This window comes from Colius striatus, chromosome Z, assembly GCF_028858725.1.
Source record: "Colius striatus isolate bColStr4 chromosome Z, bColStr4.1.hap1, whole genome shotgun sequence".
NCBI lineage: Eukaryota > Metazoa > Chordata > Aves > Coliiformes > Coliidae > Colius > Colius striatus.
In genome coordinates, this window is record NC_084790.1 from 74762287 (window position 1) to 74777184 (window position 14898).

General features: G+C 39.0%; 1 protein-coding gene across 2 annotated transcripts in view; it reads left to right on the plus strand.

The window, feature by feature from the left end:
* Positions 1 to 9240, plus strand: part of NPR3 (natriuretic peptide receptor 3) — a 46613-nt gene extending 37373 nt beyond the window's left edge. For both annotated transcript variants that reach the window (XM_062018572.1, XM_062018573.1), the window contains exon 8: positions 1366 to 9240. In XM_062018572.1, the coding sequence (XP_061874556.1) occupies positions 1366 to 1477 (112 nt within the window). In that variant the 3' untranslated portion in view covers positions 1478 to 9240. The remainder of the gene's footprint in view (positions 1 to 1365) is intronic.
* The last annotated feature ends 5658 nt before the right edge of the window (positions 9241 to 14898 follow it).

Sequence of the window (14898 nt, forward strand, 5' to 3'; positions counted from 1 at the left end):
GAGCACTTTGTTTTGGTGCAGTTCCTGTCATCCTCATGTAAAAGCTAAACCAGATCAGAAGAACACCTCTTAGAGATGTCTTTTTCCCTCCATTGGCTGACAGAAGCTGCAAGTACTCTGTCAAGTGGATCTGAATATTGGAGACATCTAAACACACGCAAATTATCACAAATAAGCATGCAAACACAGTTTGAATGTGCATACAGACCATTAAAAGATCTAGTGCTGTATGTAACCGTTAAAGGATTTAAAGAGTTGCATTACCAAAATGTGGACCTGTCCTTGTGAGTGAGCTACTACTGTGCATGCTGTGACCTGTGGAAGGATCCAACTTAAAAATACATAAATGAAGCAAACAATAGAGGTTTCCCAAGTTATTTTGGAGCCTATTGATACAGACATAAATGTTTAAGGAATCTTTTCAAATTTCTATTCTTTTAATTTTCCATTAGGCCATGTTACCCAAATTAAAACCTTGATGTTTTGAAAATAATTTTTCCCCCACGACAAATGTATCTCTGACTCCTTCTACATATTCAAGTGGAGCAGAGCTTTCCTTGGCATACAAGTTTCTTGTCATGCATCTACACAAACAGTACCATATGTATATGAGGCTGGACTAATGCCCTTCTGAAGAAATGGTCCTGAAAATAAGCAGAAGCAGAAATGAATAAAACACAAAGTGGATTTTATTATTGTTTAACAGAGAACTTTAGATACTAAAGAGGAAATCAAAAGGCAGTCAGAGGGCTTATTTGACGTATGAAGTAACATAACAGAATTCTTCAAAAGGCCCTAGAGGAAGACACACAGGAAAAACTGAGTCTGATGCATGAGCAATTTATTTCTTATCTATCCTCTGCATCCCTCTTAATTCATCATACTACCTCCTCTGACATTACAAACATAGTAGCTTTCTCAAAGGGAGATAGATGGTTGGAATAGTTAGTTTCAGCGAGAAACATTAACTGAATAAAGAGTCAGATCTGTTACTTAAGCTCTGCAGAAGGTGCCTCCCCCTTCTGTATACTGGAAAGAAATTTGGCTTTGATCAATGTAAAGCAGTGATGTGACATAGTTCACATGACACTTCACAAAAACTTCATAGTCACTTAGATCAGAAATTTTCAAAGAACAAGTGTCTTAGTGCTTTGAGCCTGCCGTGTAGAAATTCACAGGCATTCTTGAGCTTGGGTAAAAAGTTTTGAGACAAACCACTTTAATCTTTGACCAGGCTTTCACAGTCTGCCACATTTCAATTTTCAATTGGCACCCAGCTGTCCCCTACAGGCATTCTTTATAAGGGAAGTCCTGTTATCCTGTAGCTGGAGAACTTTCTCACTCTGTTGCTCTCCTTTCATGCAGAAAGAAATACAGAATAACTATTGAGAGACGAACTCGACAGGAGGACTGTAACATGGGGAAACATCGTCAGTTACGTGAAGACTCCATTAGATCTCATTTTTCTGCTGCATAAAGAAGAAGAAAAAGAATCCCATTCTTCCAGGGGAAAGAAAAAAGAATTAGGGAAAAGGACACAACCAAAGACATCAGTGTAAAAAGAAGAGGCTCTTGAAGAACTCTCTCTTTTAAGCAGTAATTTTGTCTTAATTTCCTTCAGAAGCTCAGGAATTATTTACTAATCACATTATGCCGCAAGGCCTTTCATCTCATGAAAAAAGAAAATGATGCAGTTTGATGTTATAGGACATACTTAATATGTAAAGATGGTATTTCTTAAGGCATATATTAAGGGCAGCAGATCTGGGTTTAGTTGATGGGGAATGCCTCATTCTGTTTCCTTTTTTTCTTTTTAGCTCCTACCACCGTCTCCTTTAATTAGGTTCCACCCATGGGTATCAAATATTATTTCACAGGCACAGGTGCTGGTGGCTGTCAAAAGGAGAAAAGGTTTTTATTTGGGGTATGATCCCATATTACTGAATCATTGCTATTGATTAAAGGGGATACAAGACTGGATACGGAGTTTAGTTCTGGGAGGGAGCTGGCACTTGGATGTAATTTACTACACTGGGATGTAATTAACTCCACTGAGAAAGTCAGGCAGGTGGAGACACAGACAAACCATTCTTTCCTTGTTTGTGTAGCATCACAATCAAAAGCACCGATTCTCCCTCTTAGGGGCTGGGAGTTTGGAAAAACTCCAGGTCAGGATGAGGAGTTGCACTGGCATGAAGCAGTGAGAGAGAAGACAATCAGGTCTGTCGAGAGGACTGGCTAATTCCTCAGTCTCAAATGTATTTTATCATGCTCTTTTCTCTCCACTGCTGTGACTTTTCAGAGAGGCAAATAAAGTTCATGTAGAGCCTGCTCCTGCTCCCAGTGGAGTCAATGGCAAAATCCCATTAACTTCAGTGAGCACAGGACTGCATCCAAAGTTGTAAATATGAAAGTGTTTGTATAGCTGAGGCAACTCAAAAGGGGATCTTTTTTTTTTTTGTGTAAAAATGACATTCCATGCTACCATTTTATTTTTAGGATGTTTTTTATCTTGTATTTTTCTATTAAAGTATCTATTTTTGCTTTGGTAGGATTAAAAATTAAGGGAGAGGATGTTTTAAAGACGTATTTTTTACGGTAGGAGTAACATGCAAGGAAAGTCGACAGCTGTAAATACATTTTAGAACCAGTATTTAGGGGAGGAAAAGTGCATTTATGGATAGTACAAACTTTTTCACCCACATTCTTCTCCAGGCATGTGCAACATTCAAATAGTTATTTAAACAATATAAATGCAGTTATTGTATTGGCTCTGTGATGATGGCTCTGATCCTTAAAATAATGAACGTTTCATGTGTTAAATAGTCTTACTTTAATCAGTGAAACTGATTATTCATGTGTGTACAATTAAACATATAAGGAACTGCCTTCAGGAATTTGGGTGGTAAAACACTATTCTGGGGCTGACATTAATCCTGCTGCCATCAGCATCCCTGGGACTTCTGCCATTGACTTTACCAGGAGTAAAACTGATTCTGATGAATTAGCTGCTGACAGGTTATTTTGTACGAGACAAAGGAGAGCTCTGTGCTTTTTAGTCAACAAATGGAAATGAACAGTACAAATTATAAATGTGAAGGAGACCCATAAAAATGTCGTTTGTGGGAAAATGCAGCTATGACTGTATTTCTAGTGCATGAAATGTTTTGGTTTGATACTCTTCTGATTTCATAAGCATAACTTTCTGGTCTTTGCAGTCATAGTCAGACTTGAAACTATGAAAGTTAGTCTCAAACCTGAAGCCTGTGTTCTACAAAACTTCTAGGCCCCGAGAAGCCAGCAGGCCTACTCAAAGAAACCAATTTTGGGGTAACTGGAAGTGAGTAGGGTGGAAGCTGTCTCTGTCCTCTTTCTGTTGCTTTTTATTTCTTGTTAGGGAAATATCCCTTGGATGTTTTTGTGGGTTTTTTTCTTATGTTTTGCTTTTCTCTTAACATATGCAGGGTTTCATAACCTTTGCTTGTGAAATATTGTCTAGTGTCCCGGGTTGCCAGAGGGCAGGGCTTCCTGACCGTCAGGGCATCTCCAGTAGAGGTGGTGGACGTAAACCAGGTAGATTTGGCATCTTTAGGACTCACAGTAGCAGCAGTTGTTCACATGGTAGATTTCCATCATCCTGTTTCCCAGTCTGGGCCTGTATGACACCAGAGAAGGATATAGGCTCGAACGGCATTGTGGAGTTAGGGGGGAAAAAAAAAGGTAATGAGATGAAAGTGGAACACAAAGTTCCACTTAAACATAAGAAAAAACTATTTCACTGTTCAGGTGAGGGAGCCCTGGCACAGGCTGCCCGGAGGGGTTGTGGAGTCTCCTCCTTGGAGGTCTTCAAGACCCGCCTGGACATGTTCCTATGCGACCTGATCTAGGTGACCCTGCTTCTGCAAGGGGATTGGACTGGATGATCTCTAAAGGTCCCTTCCAACCCCTACCATTCTATGATCGGTTTTTGGGATTTTTTTTGAGCAGTTGAGTTTGCCTAGCTGCTGGGCATAGTTAAGTTTTGGGAATTTTTAAATAATTTCCAAGAGAATTTTGATTTAATTCTTGTTTTGTAAATAGGCCTTTTCAATATTTTTATTTTCTCCTGAATACTTTGCCACAGAAAAAGTGTGGAAGGAATGTAGAGGAAAAAGGGTAGATTTGATGATAAAACTGGGTTTTTAAATGATGTTTGTTGTTACATGCCTTGCAATGGGAACTAGTAATCAAACAGTCACTAGTTAGGGAGCAAGACCAGTAGTGTAGATCTGCCCTTTTCCTGTGTCATGCTGAGTCAGGTCAGACCAGAGAGTCTGAGACAGGAGATCTATCTGGGACAATAAATTGTTAAGACAGCCTTTTTATTGTATCATCTTACTATAAACATATTAAGAAAGTACAGTGAAAAGTCACTTTTAAATTAAAAAGATAATTGCTCTGATCCACAATTTAATGTGGAGTTTTTAATCTTGACCTCAAGGAGCATTCTTATGAAGTTTCTGTTGATGAAGCCTAGCCACAACTTTATATCACAGCACCTCCCAAGAAAGGTGAACCTTTCTTGCACATTAGAACATTTTAGGTCAGTGGACTTTAATTTTTCTCCATTGGTGCACATTCACCCGTGCATTTTTCCCATGGAAGTGTGGAGATCATGTAAGGTGTTTCATATAAGTAGATTCCTGTATAGCGTAAACAAACTTGCTCTTCTTAGCTGCCTTTGACAAGCTGCCTGCTAATAGTTCCCAGGTCTTCTGTGAACGATAGATCAAAAACTATCTTGAGTTAAGATTATTCAGCAGAGAGATTCTTTACCAGCTAATTCACTTTTCCTTTCTGGTTCATCTGCATTAGCTCAGTGCCAGAATGTTTAGGCTTCAAACGTTCTAACGGAATGTCTAATCAAAATAATAATAATTGATTATCAAATGAGTTTTCAAAAACTACATTTTTTACTTTAACAAATTGCCTGTATTATAAACATACTTCTGTGTTACAGAACAGCCCAAGGAGGCCTTAACTCAGCTCAGCACTTCAGAACACACTTCAAATATGCTCAACTTCATCTTCTAAGTGCGTTACTTACTTGGAATCAAAGGATATGATCCTGGCCATGGCTGAAACAAAGTGAGTCTTGCCATGTGCTTGAATTGGAGAAAGGTTGGCTCTGTAGGCTATATGTTTATTGCTAAATCTTACAGTTGTGCCTGTTAAATTGAAATTGACCTAGTGTCTACATACTTTTTGTTTGTCAATGTTTGACAAATTAATCTCATTTAACATTTTTAAATTACCAAACATTGGTCAACTAAACAGCTGTTTCACCTTAGAGTCCTCCTCTTAGGGATTCTGTGGACAAATTACCTGACTTCCACCCTCTTATTCTCCTCACTTATTATCCACTGCAAGTTGAGAAAGATGAAGCAAAATTTTAGGTATTACTAGTGAATTAGTATGCTAAGACATTCCACTTTCGAGTCAGTTGCCTGCATGCTTTGTTCTGGACCATTGGTGGTTCTGGAAGTTTTATTTATGGACAGTTTATTTCTTGAGTTGGCTGTGACTACCACCATCACCAGTTAAATTACCAGTTCCTTCTATGATGTGCTTCACTGAAGACCAAACCCAGATAAATCCTGAAAACATTCGGTCATTGCTAAAACTTTTGATTGAGAGCACTGTATGTCTTGATGAAGATTGTGGCCAGAATTCACTTTATTGAAGAATTATGTTCACTGAATTCTGAAAATAAATTTTATTAATCTATTTTCAATGATTTTAAGAAATGCTTTATTGTGTTATTAAAAGTATTTTGTTCTTTTTTTTTTTATGGAGAATTATTAAGGTGTAGCTAATGCTTTGAAGACATTTGTGCTGGACAAAAGAAGTGTGCTCCCTGACAGCAAGTTTTACTGGGGGGTTGATCTCTGATTCATTCTTTGGCTTGGAGATGCAGTCACACTCCTGTTATAGTGATGAAAAAACCTCTCATTGATTCAGTGGAAGTGAACTCAGTGAAGTGCCTTCAGGCTTAAAACTCAGCATCTTGAAGCAGTTCAGAGTGAATTTCTCAGCTTTGCAGTAGAACAGGCTGCATCAGCCTTAGCTGACCTTGGCTCCAGCATGATTTTCACCTCATGAATGCCATAATACTCCTGGAAAGCCAAGAATAGACATCAAAGACAGGAAGCTAATAGTCCTGGTCATAAATTTCTTTGGCAATTCAGTCCACCTTTTCCGGAGCTCAAGACAGTTCCACATCCTTTACTACCCTCCTCTGTACTTCAGAGTAGCCGTGTAGCTGTTCTGTTTCTTTCAGTAAAGCAGTTGAGGTTATTTTCCCCTCATTTTCTCCCAGGGAATACTGAACACTCTTGAATTCCCCATTTTTTTGATGCTCTTTTCTCTAGCTTCAGAAGAACTTGGAAAAGAGACAGCCATTTTTCAGCCCTTAGTCAGAAGAGCTCCCTCTTCATCGAGAGGTGACTTTTATATAATTGCAGCTGTTGTTCATTGCTGCTGTGCTGCTCAGCTGCCACCACACCTCGTGTTGGCCCGTGGCCACACCAGTCAGTTTTGGAGATCTAGACCCACAATTGTCAGATGTTGCTTGTCTCCTAACCACACCAAGTTTAAAAATCAGTTTGACCAAAAACTTTCTGAAGTTTAATCTGAATTTGGCAGCTGGCATCTTTTCCTTTTAAAAGCATTCAAGGCTGACATCATAAACTGTGGTTGTAGAAGCAGTCCATTAAAGCTAAAATAATTACCAGGTGCCAGTGGGCTCACAGAAAATGCACTAGTCCAGGCAGGGTGAGATGATGTCAGGTGATGTCAGACAGTTGTTTTTTTTTTCCAACCCTGATTGTTTTTACTATGACATCAAGTCTAGTGACCACCCTCCCCATAGCAGGGCATATGGAACAGAAATACAAGTTTCTTGTGATACATTACCTTTTCTGTTGGTCAGCAACATGCCCCAGTAACTTGTCTCACAACAGTGAGCGGTGAAGGGACAATTTCCACAAAGTGCACGTTTTGTAGGAGACAATTTTATCCTCTTTTAGAAACAAATAAATGCAAAAAATAAAGTTATTGTAATAAATTTGTAAGGGCATTCTAGAAAAAGTTTTGCCCTCAGATGTGCTGTGTGTGTCTCTGATCCTCCCCGCCTTTCTTTCTTGCTGTTGAAAGCACAAAAAGTTTTATGTGTGTTTGTGAAACCTTTCAAGTGGAAGAATGGGAGTGTTCTCACTGTGCATATCCCTGCTTGGAGGCAGAAATGAATTCAAGTGGCTTGAGGCCTGTATTTTTTCCATTCTTAGATGCCTTTTAACATCTCAGCTCTGAGACTGATGGAAAATGATTGTTGAAATTGAAACAAATAGCTGTTTGTGAGAGACATTGGACCTGTCTGTTTGCAGGGGTCAGCAAGCTGTGCAGCAGACTTTGATAGTGTCTCTTGTCTTCTAGAGAATGATGGGAAGCCTAAGCACTGTAGTTTGCCTCAGTGAAGCCTTAAGTCTGGCATAAGTGGAGCTCTCCCTTTATCTCACCCGGAGAGGAAGAAAGGATAAAGGTTAATGGTGGTGGTTTTATGAGGTTACTGCTGGGTTTGATCAAGAAGATAATGCTTCCACCACTTTGAGGCTTTCTTGGGGTAATGTTTAATTATGTTCAGAGTATCAGTACATGGGCTGTTTCATCATGCTATTACTTCTTCCTAAATTTACCTCTCAAAATGACTCCTAACTAACATGCTCGAAATTTGCAGCATGCAAAACTAGCTTTTGAAAGGCGAGGTTTAGAATTCATTAAAAATCTCTCACTAACCACTAAATTCTGCATCAAATAGTCTAAGTAACTTGACACTGTTGAAGTTTGTATGTTAAGCTATAGTACTTCAGAAATTTTGTGTGGATTCATTAGATGTTAAATCTTTGGAAGGCTAAAATCCACTGTGTGTGAACTGTTGCTTGGTGTTTCTGTCATGTGAAAGTTTCTAGAGGACACTTGAGCAAGTGAAAAAAAAATGTGCCAAAAAGATATTTAAAAATAATCTTCTTGTAATGGTTTCTTCTGTAGTCTCAACTGGTATGCATAAGGAGCACAAAATTCTTCCCCACAAACTATGAACAGAGGGTTTGTTAAGGTTACACTGAACTCTCAGCAGACAGAACGAGCACAGCTATGTCAGTTTGTGCTTGCTGGTGATCTGGACTACTCTGGATTGCATGTGCAGCGTGACAGAGAAGGAAGCAGCCACTGAAAAGACACTATCACAGTTACTAATCAGTGGTCATTTATCTTGGTGTGAAGTGAGATGATAAATGTTTCCACCCTTGCTTAGTATCTCCCTGATGTAGCTTTCTGGCAGATGTTGTGATGATTTCTGCAAGGGGTGAAAAGGGGTGTTGAGAATATGGAGAAAATACATGAAGAAGAGGAAAAGTGCTCAGGGATTGATTATACTCCCATAATGATACTATGAGCTGTATGGAAGATGAGATCAAGCACTTTCTGCACAGTATACTGTCTTTATTGTTCAATATCTACTCTCCTAGAGACTCAGCAGAAAGCTTATTCACTTTTTAAATCTCACATAGCCTCCTTAATTAAAAATTAAACAGGATTTAAGTGATACGTAAGACCTGCTCAGGGTGTACCATGCCCTTATGTCAAGTATCTGCCTAGTAACAATGTCAGCTTTACTGAACAGGTCTAGAAGTGCTGAGAAGACTTGGGCAGAGTGGCAGGATGAAGGCAATGGCTAGAGTTTGCTGTGCTTCTTGTGCATAGGCTGTAATTATCACAAATCTGAGAGGACTTGGTATAGACACTGTGGACATTACCTTTGTCCTCTATTTTCAGTGATACTGTTATTATTAATGTAAAAATGCTAGACACCAGAGAAACCTAGTACCAGTCTAGTAGAAAACAAATGGAAAGCTGCACATATGTTGTACTGATGTAAGTAGAACTATCTGCATATAATGTGATTTTATTTATTGTTGTTTTTTTTGTAGAGTATGTATTCATGACTGTGGATATAACCTTTTATTATTTGTATAATGTATTTTATTTCTTTTATGACCTGGTCATTTAAAATATCTACATTCATTGATGTCTTCTGACTTTATTCTGTGCTTTTTCTTTCACACGTTTTAAAAAATGCGAGAGTATCACATAACCTAAATTGTAACAGAATGTTTCCATTAAAGACATAGGAGTATGTTGTCACCTGTTTTTGTGGTGTCTTTTGTCACCCGTTTACTACGTTCTTGGTCTGTTTCATATGGAAGATCCTATCAGCTGGTGTGGAGTTAATAGCAGGAGGGTTATTCTGGGATCTAAGACACGATGCAAACCCCTGATTTTAGTGATGATTACTAACTCATTTAATGAGGCATCAATCTTACCTTTCTTTGAGAAGAAAGTGCTCCCTGGTCTTTAAAGGACTGGGAAAGATTTTAATCAGTATAAACAAATTTGAGATATTTTTCTATTTAGCCTCAGTCCTCCAGAAACACAATTAAATAGCAACCAAATTATTTAAATACATTGGAATCTTAACAAGTAAGCATTAATCTTTACAGCCTGTAGAGAGGCAAAACTTAGACATATTACTAAGCTACAAGTTCATTTATTCACAGCAATCTTATCAAATTGGGGGGACTTAATTCTGTGTCTTTTCTGTGCTATTAAATATAGCCTTCAAACTATCCCATTTTCTCTAGGCTTCTGCTCTCTGTATGCGTGTGTCTGTTGTAGCAATGTTGCCAAATCTATGATTTGTGCTGAGAGTATGCCAGGCCTTTATAATCTGAAGTAACTTGAAAATGAGTGTGAGAAAGAAATATCTGATCACACTCAGATCAAAACTGCAAGTACCAGAAGTTCAGTGGAGCATTGTTAGAGAGATGGAAACATCCTCTCCGTTAACTCCTGACCTAAAATTTTTCTGCAGCCCAGGAAGGAAAAAAGCAAAGGGTAAAAATGCAGGCTTAGAGAGGCCTGTTCAGTTAGGATAGGGTTGAACTACTTCCCTTCCTGCAGTTCCTTTTAGTAGTAAATCTATAAATATGCCACTAAATGTAATTAACAGTGCCAACAAGGAAATCAATATTACCAGTTTGTACAGCTGATTAAAGGCTCAAAGAGAGTAACTTTCTGAAATTGTAGGTGATATACCTAGTGTATATTAGAATTGAGATGATTTTAAAACTACCTCCTTAGAGATACTCCTGTAATTGTCTAAATGTTGTACAGATAGGAATTATTATTTCTTTTGCTTTTGCTTGATCATTATGTCCTTATGCCTTCATCCCGTTGCAAACAGGAATTCTCTGGAAGTAAGTAGTGATTTGCCAGTATTTCTGTATAAATCATGGTAGAAGATATTGTACAAGTAGTGTTTTTTGTTCCTGGTAACTGCAGTAATCATTAAAGGTGTTGTGTGATCTTTTCAAAAGTTCATGTTTTACATGACTCGCCTCCAATCTCTTCTAGCAACTAGTGAGGATAAACTAAAGATGAATTCACTAGTGTTCACTGATATTCTAAGTTGGCTAGAACTGAGATCAATAACAATATATGCTGAATTGTAAGCATACATCATCAGGGAAGACATCAAGAGAAACTTTCAACATTTTGCCTTCATTGACAGCAATGGACAAAAATCTCATCAATTTCAATAGCACAAAATTTTCATTCAGGCTTGGGAGTATGGCATGAGAGATTATTGACTGAGTTGATGTTCAGAGTATGGCCCTCAGGCTACTAGTGCACATCCAACATGTCATTACTGTCACAGTGGCAGGATTTTCTTCAGCTGTCCCTATAATAGCTTATCCTTCAAAATGAGTGCTTGAGATTTGTGTGATGAATTGTGTACACATATACATACGTCAGTATTTATTAAACAATTCATCCAAATGTGCCTGGCTTCTTTTTGTTAGAGAGCATCTTCCAGTCTGCCAGCTGAAAAATTTGATTTGGTGGAATTACTTACAGCAATTGATCTGCAGTGGTAGCAGCTTTTGGATATCATACTAGATATGCTGTAACCTAACTGGACACATTTTTGTGGCTTTCTTAGGAAACTATTTCTTGAGGAACATTCATCACATTTCTGAAAAATTATGGTGGCATTTCAGCCAAATCTTGGTCTTGAACCTCAGCCAATGTTTTCTTGAGTTGAAGGAGCAGTGCCAATAAAAAAGTAATTGTGTAACTGACAGAACCTCTTTTGTTGCCTCCTAGCAGTAACTATGATTTACAGCCTATAATACCAAAAAGGGTCTCCCTATGTACATATGCTACTCTTGGTAAATTTTCCTGAGTCATCTTAGGGTTGGTTTGATGCTCTTCAGTCCTCTGGCTCAGAGAAAAAACAAAATAGTATTTCTCAGAGTAATTACTCTGTCCAGCTATTTGTTCTGGCAGTGAAGTATTATTATCAGTGTCTGTTATTTCTTGACATTCCCAGTCCCTTCCTTTTGAATTTTAGATACAGGTACATACAGTTTAGAAACTAGCTGATGGAAAAAATTGTAACCATGGATTTATCTTTGTCCTGGACGGGGGATGTAGGAGGCGCATGTCTGTGGACATCTTGTTCTCCCACCTGTATTTCTACAATAGCAAAGCAGACAATTTCCCCAGCCTACTCTATTCCTAGTACATGTGAACAACCACCAAAGACAACTACGACTGTGCTGCATGAACCAGCAGGCTTCACAACTGGGTATTTCTCCTGTCTCGCTTTTGGGGTGTAGCAGATTAGTAGTATATTTAAACCATACAAAACATACAGGAAAAGCAGTGCTTCTGTCTCTTCTTACTACTTTCTGCCTCGTGTTAAGAGTAGTTGTGGCATGATGGGGAAAACCAGTGTCCTGGCTTTGAATCAGGGGTAGAACTGCTGTTTTTATGCCTCCTAAGGGGATAATCTAAATGTGAATGCAATTTGTGAACGAGCATCTTGCTGACCTCATTTTACTGTTATATAATAAATGAAAATGCCTCAAGTAAAGGCATTTAGAAATATTTTTGTTCCCCATAATCTGAATGCCTGGACTACTGGACTACAGGAGGCATTTCTCTCTTATTTCTCTTGCTGCAGCAGAACAATTTTTTAATTGGTATTTAGCCTTCAAAGGGAAAGAATGAGAAGATTTGATGCCTGCAGTCAACAACTGGGCTAATGTCTCTGACAAGGAGAAAACTTCTCCCATGAATAACTTTAGATAGTGAGAAAATTCTGACAGCACTGTCATTGAACTTTCACGCAGGTATAATATGGCCCTGCTGAAAAGGACTGCTAGTAACAATTATGTTTAACTATTGCTTGAGCAGCCTTAAAATGTAGGGATCCTCAGCAGTACTTGTCTCCATGAGCAAGATGTAGAGTTTAGAGGAAGAATTCACAGCTTCCGATTGAATCCTTCCATGCAAGATTGCCTTAGAACAAGGGAAGGGACACAGCTTGCTCCCATTTGATTGTATCAGTGTTTGTGGGATATATACTGGAATAACAGCTTAAGAAATACCTTTCAGTCTTAAGAAGTACAATTTGTGCTCAGTCATCAAAGGAAAAGGTCCAATGAAAAGGGACTAGTAAACCTCCACAGTTAGGTCTGGGAGAACAAAAAGCACAGCAGCAACCTGCTAAGTAGAGGAAGTTAAACTGGAAGAATTAGGCTACTGAGTAATGACTAGAAAGAAACATGTTATGGATTGAGGAGATCAGGTCTTTAGTCTCTATTCTCAGAAGAGTTTTATCAGAGCAGAGAACTAGCTGGTATCTAGCCTCCAAACTTCCTGAGATAGAGAGAAATAAGGCTTTCTACTAGGTCCTGGGCAGTTTCAGAGAACAAATAACAGAAGCTGTCATGAAGGCACCAAAAGGTTTAAAGAATGTGGGCTAGTCTCTGCCTTTTTGCATGCCTTCTTAAACAGAAATAAACCTCAGAACCACCTGGGATTCTCCCAGCACCATTTATAAATAGGAATAACGGACTAAAGACATCAGACAAAGGAAAATGTAGGCTATGTATCAGGAAAAATTGCATAAGAGTGTGATCTATTAGCTCTCAGGCACCTTTCCCAAAGGGGGTGGAGGTGGAATTTCTGTTGCTCAAAGCATTAAAACCCCAAGCCCTTGGGAGGGTACTGCAGGAAGAATCTTGCACTGGTTGGAGGGAAGATGAGGTGATTTAACTGGTGGTCATTTCCACCTCCAAATCCCTTTTATGTAGATGCCAGGATGCCTTTAGTGACAATCTGTAGTTCAATGCCAGAGCTGAACACGGCCTGGACATAGCTCGAAAGCGTGATTCAGTAGACAGGAAAGGAGGTATAGAAAGAGGGGTGGGGGGCATTAGTTTAGCTGAGACAAGCCAAAGTCCATAAAAAATTTTCCAGTTCAGTTTGGGATAGGAACTGAGGCTGAAACTAAGAAAGAAAGGTTAAGCGATCCCGTCATTCCTTGCATATTTATAATTACATGTCACACATCAGTGGCAAGTATGTTAAAGCCTCATTAACGTTGCTTCCCTTAGCCAAGGCCTGACAAATTAATACATGTGCTAAGGGCTTCTGCCTCCAACATGGATAGCACTGCTCTGTAAGCCCTCACCTGGGTCTGAGCAAGCGAAGTACTTCCCCTGCCTGAACTGCAGCTGAAACAAAAGTTTCCATCAACACTAACACCAAACACTTAATTTCCTCCTCCCTACAGTTTCCCTGTCTCTGCCAAGAAAATAAAAATGAAGGAGAAATAACCTTTCCTAATTGTGAATGTCTGCATAAGAGATCATGTTTTATTTCACTCCTTCACATTGTCAGTCCTTTCTATAGTTCCTCCTCCCATCATTTGTTTTCACTTTTTTCCCCCCGTTTTCTCCACTGTCCTCTCTAGTCCTTCTGCTCCATTCTTCCTTCCTTCCACCTGACAGTTTTCCTAAGTGCTTGCTTTCTGTTTCTTTAAAGCTATTTTAAAAGTTGTTGTCCTATAAAGTTCACCTGAACTTCCTACTCATGGAGAAAAATTCTCCGCCAGGCCATCAGCGTGAGGCAATAAATCTCGGGCCTGGAGGCCTTTTCTTTGAGTCCACCAGGCTGTGCTGAGGCTTGCTGCATTCTGCTCCTTTGTCCCCGATCTGCTCCCTAGCATTACTTTATCCTCTTACTGCTGGAGGGACTGCTACTGAGGAAGAACATACCTTTCTCTAATGCTGTGTGGCTCTCATTTTATTCCTGGCACACAGCAGAAATATAAATATCCATAAACAACTGCATTCCTTCAGATACATTGCTTATGTCACCTGTCCATTAGCAAATACCACACTGTGTCACGATTATTTTTTTCACAAAAGATAACACAGCTTTCCTTAGGACATTTTGAATTTTTTTAATTTTGGGGTTTTGGGGGTGGGTATTTTTTTTGGTAGAAATAACTGGCTTCTCTCTGGTTTCTCAGAACTCCCAGACTTGAAGAATGATCAAAATCCAATTGCAGTGTTGCAGTCTTCAATCCCATACAGACCACCTGTTGAAAATAAAGTTTATTGTCTGTCAAACAAACATTATTAGAAGTCTGTGTTCTGCTAGAACATCATGTACCTAACTTGGAAGACTAATGTTAACAGGATAGTGTCATTGTAGAGGGAGGAGGCAAAGACACACCCGTACGTATCCCATGGTGCCAGCACAATTCTTCCTATTCCTACAGGCATGTAAAATTTGAAGCTGACTGTGATATCTGTAGACCTACAGTCCTGTGTATAAGCAGCAAAAAGAGCTACATTGCAGGAGAAGATCTTTGAACGCTGATAGTAACCTGCTTCACAAGAGTAAGACAGTCCTATGGAAGCATTAACTGACAAACACCACGTG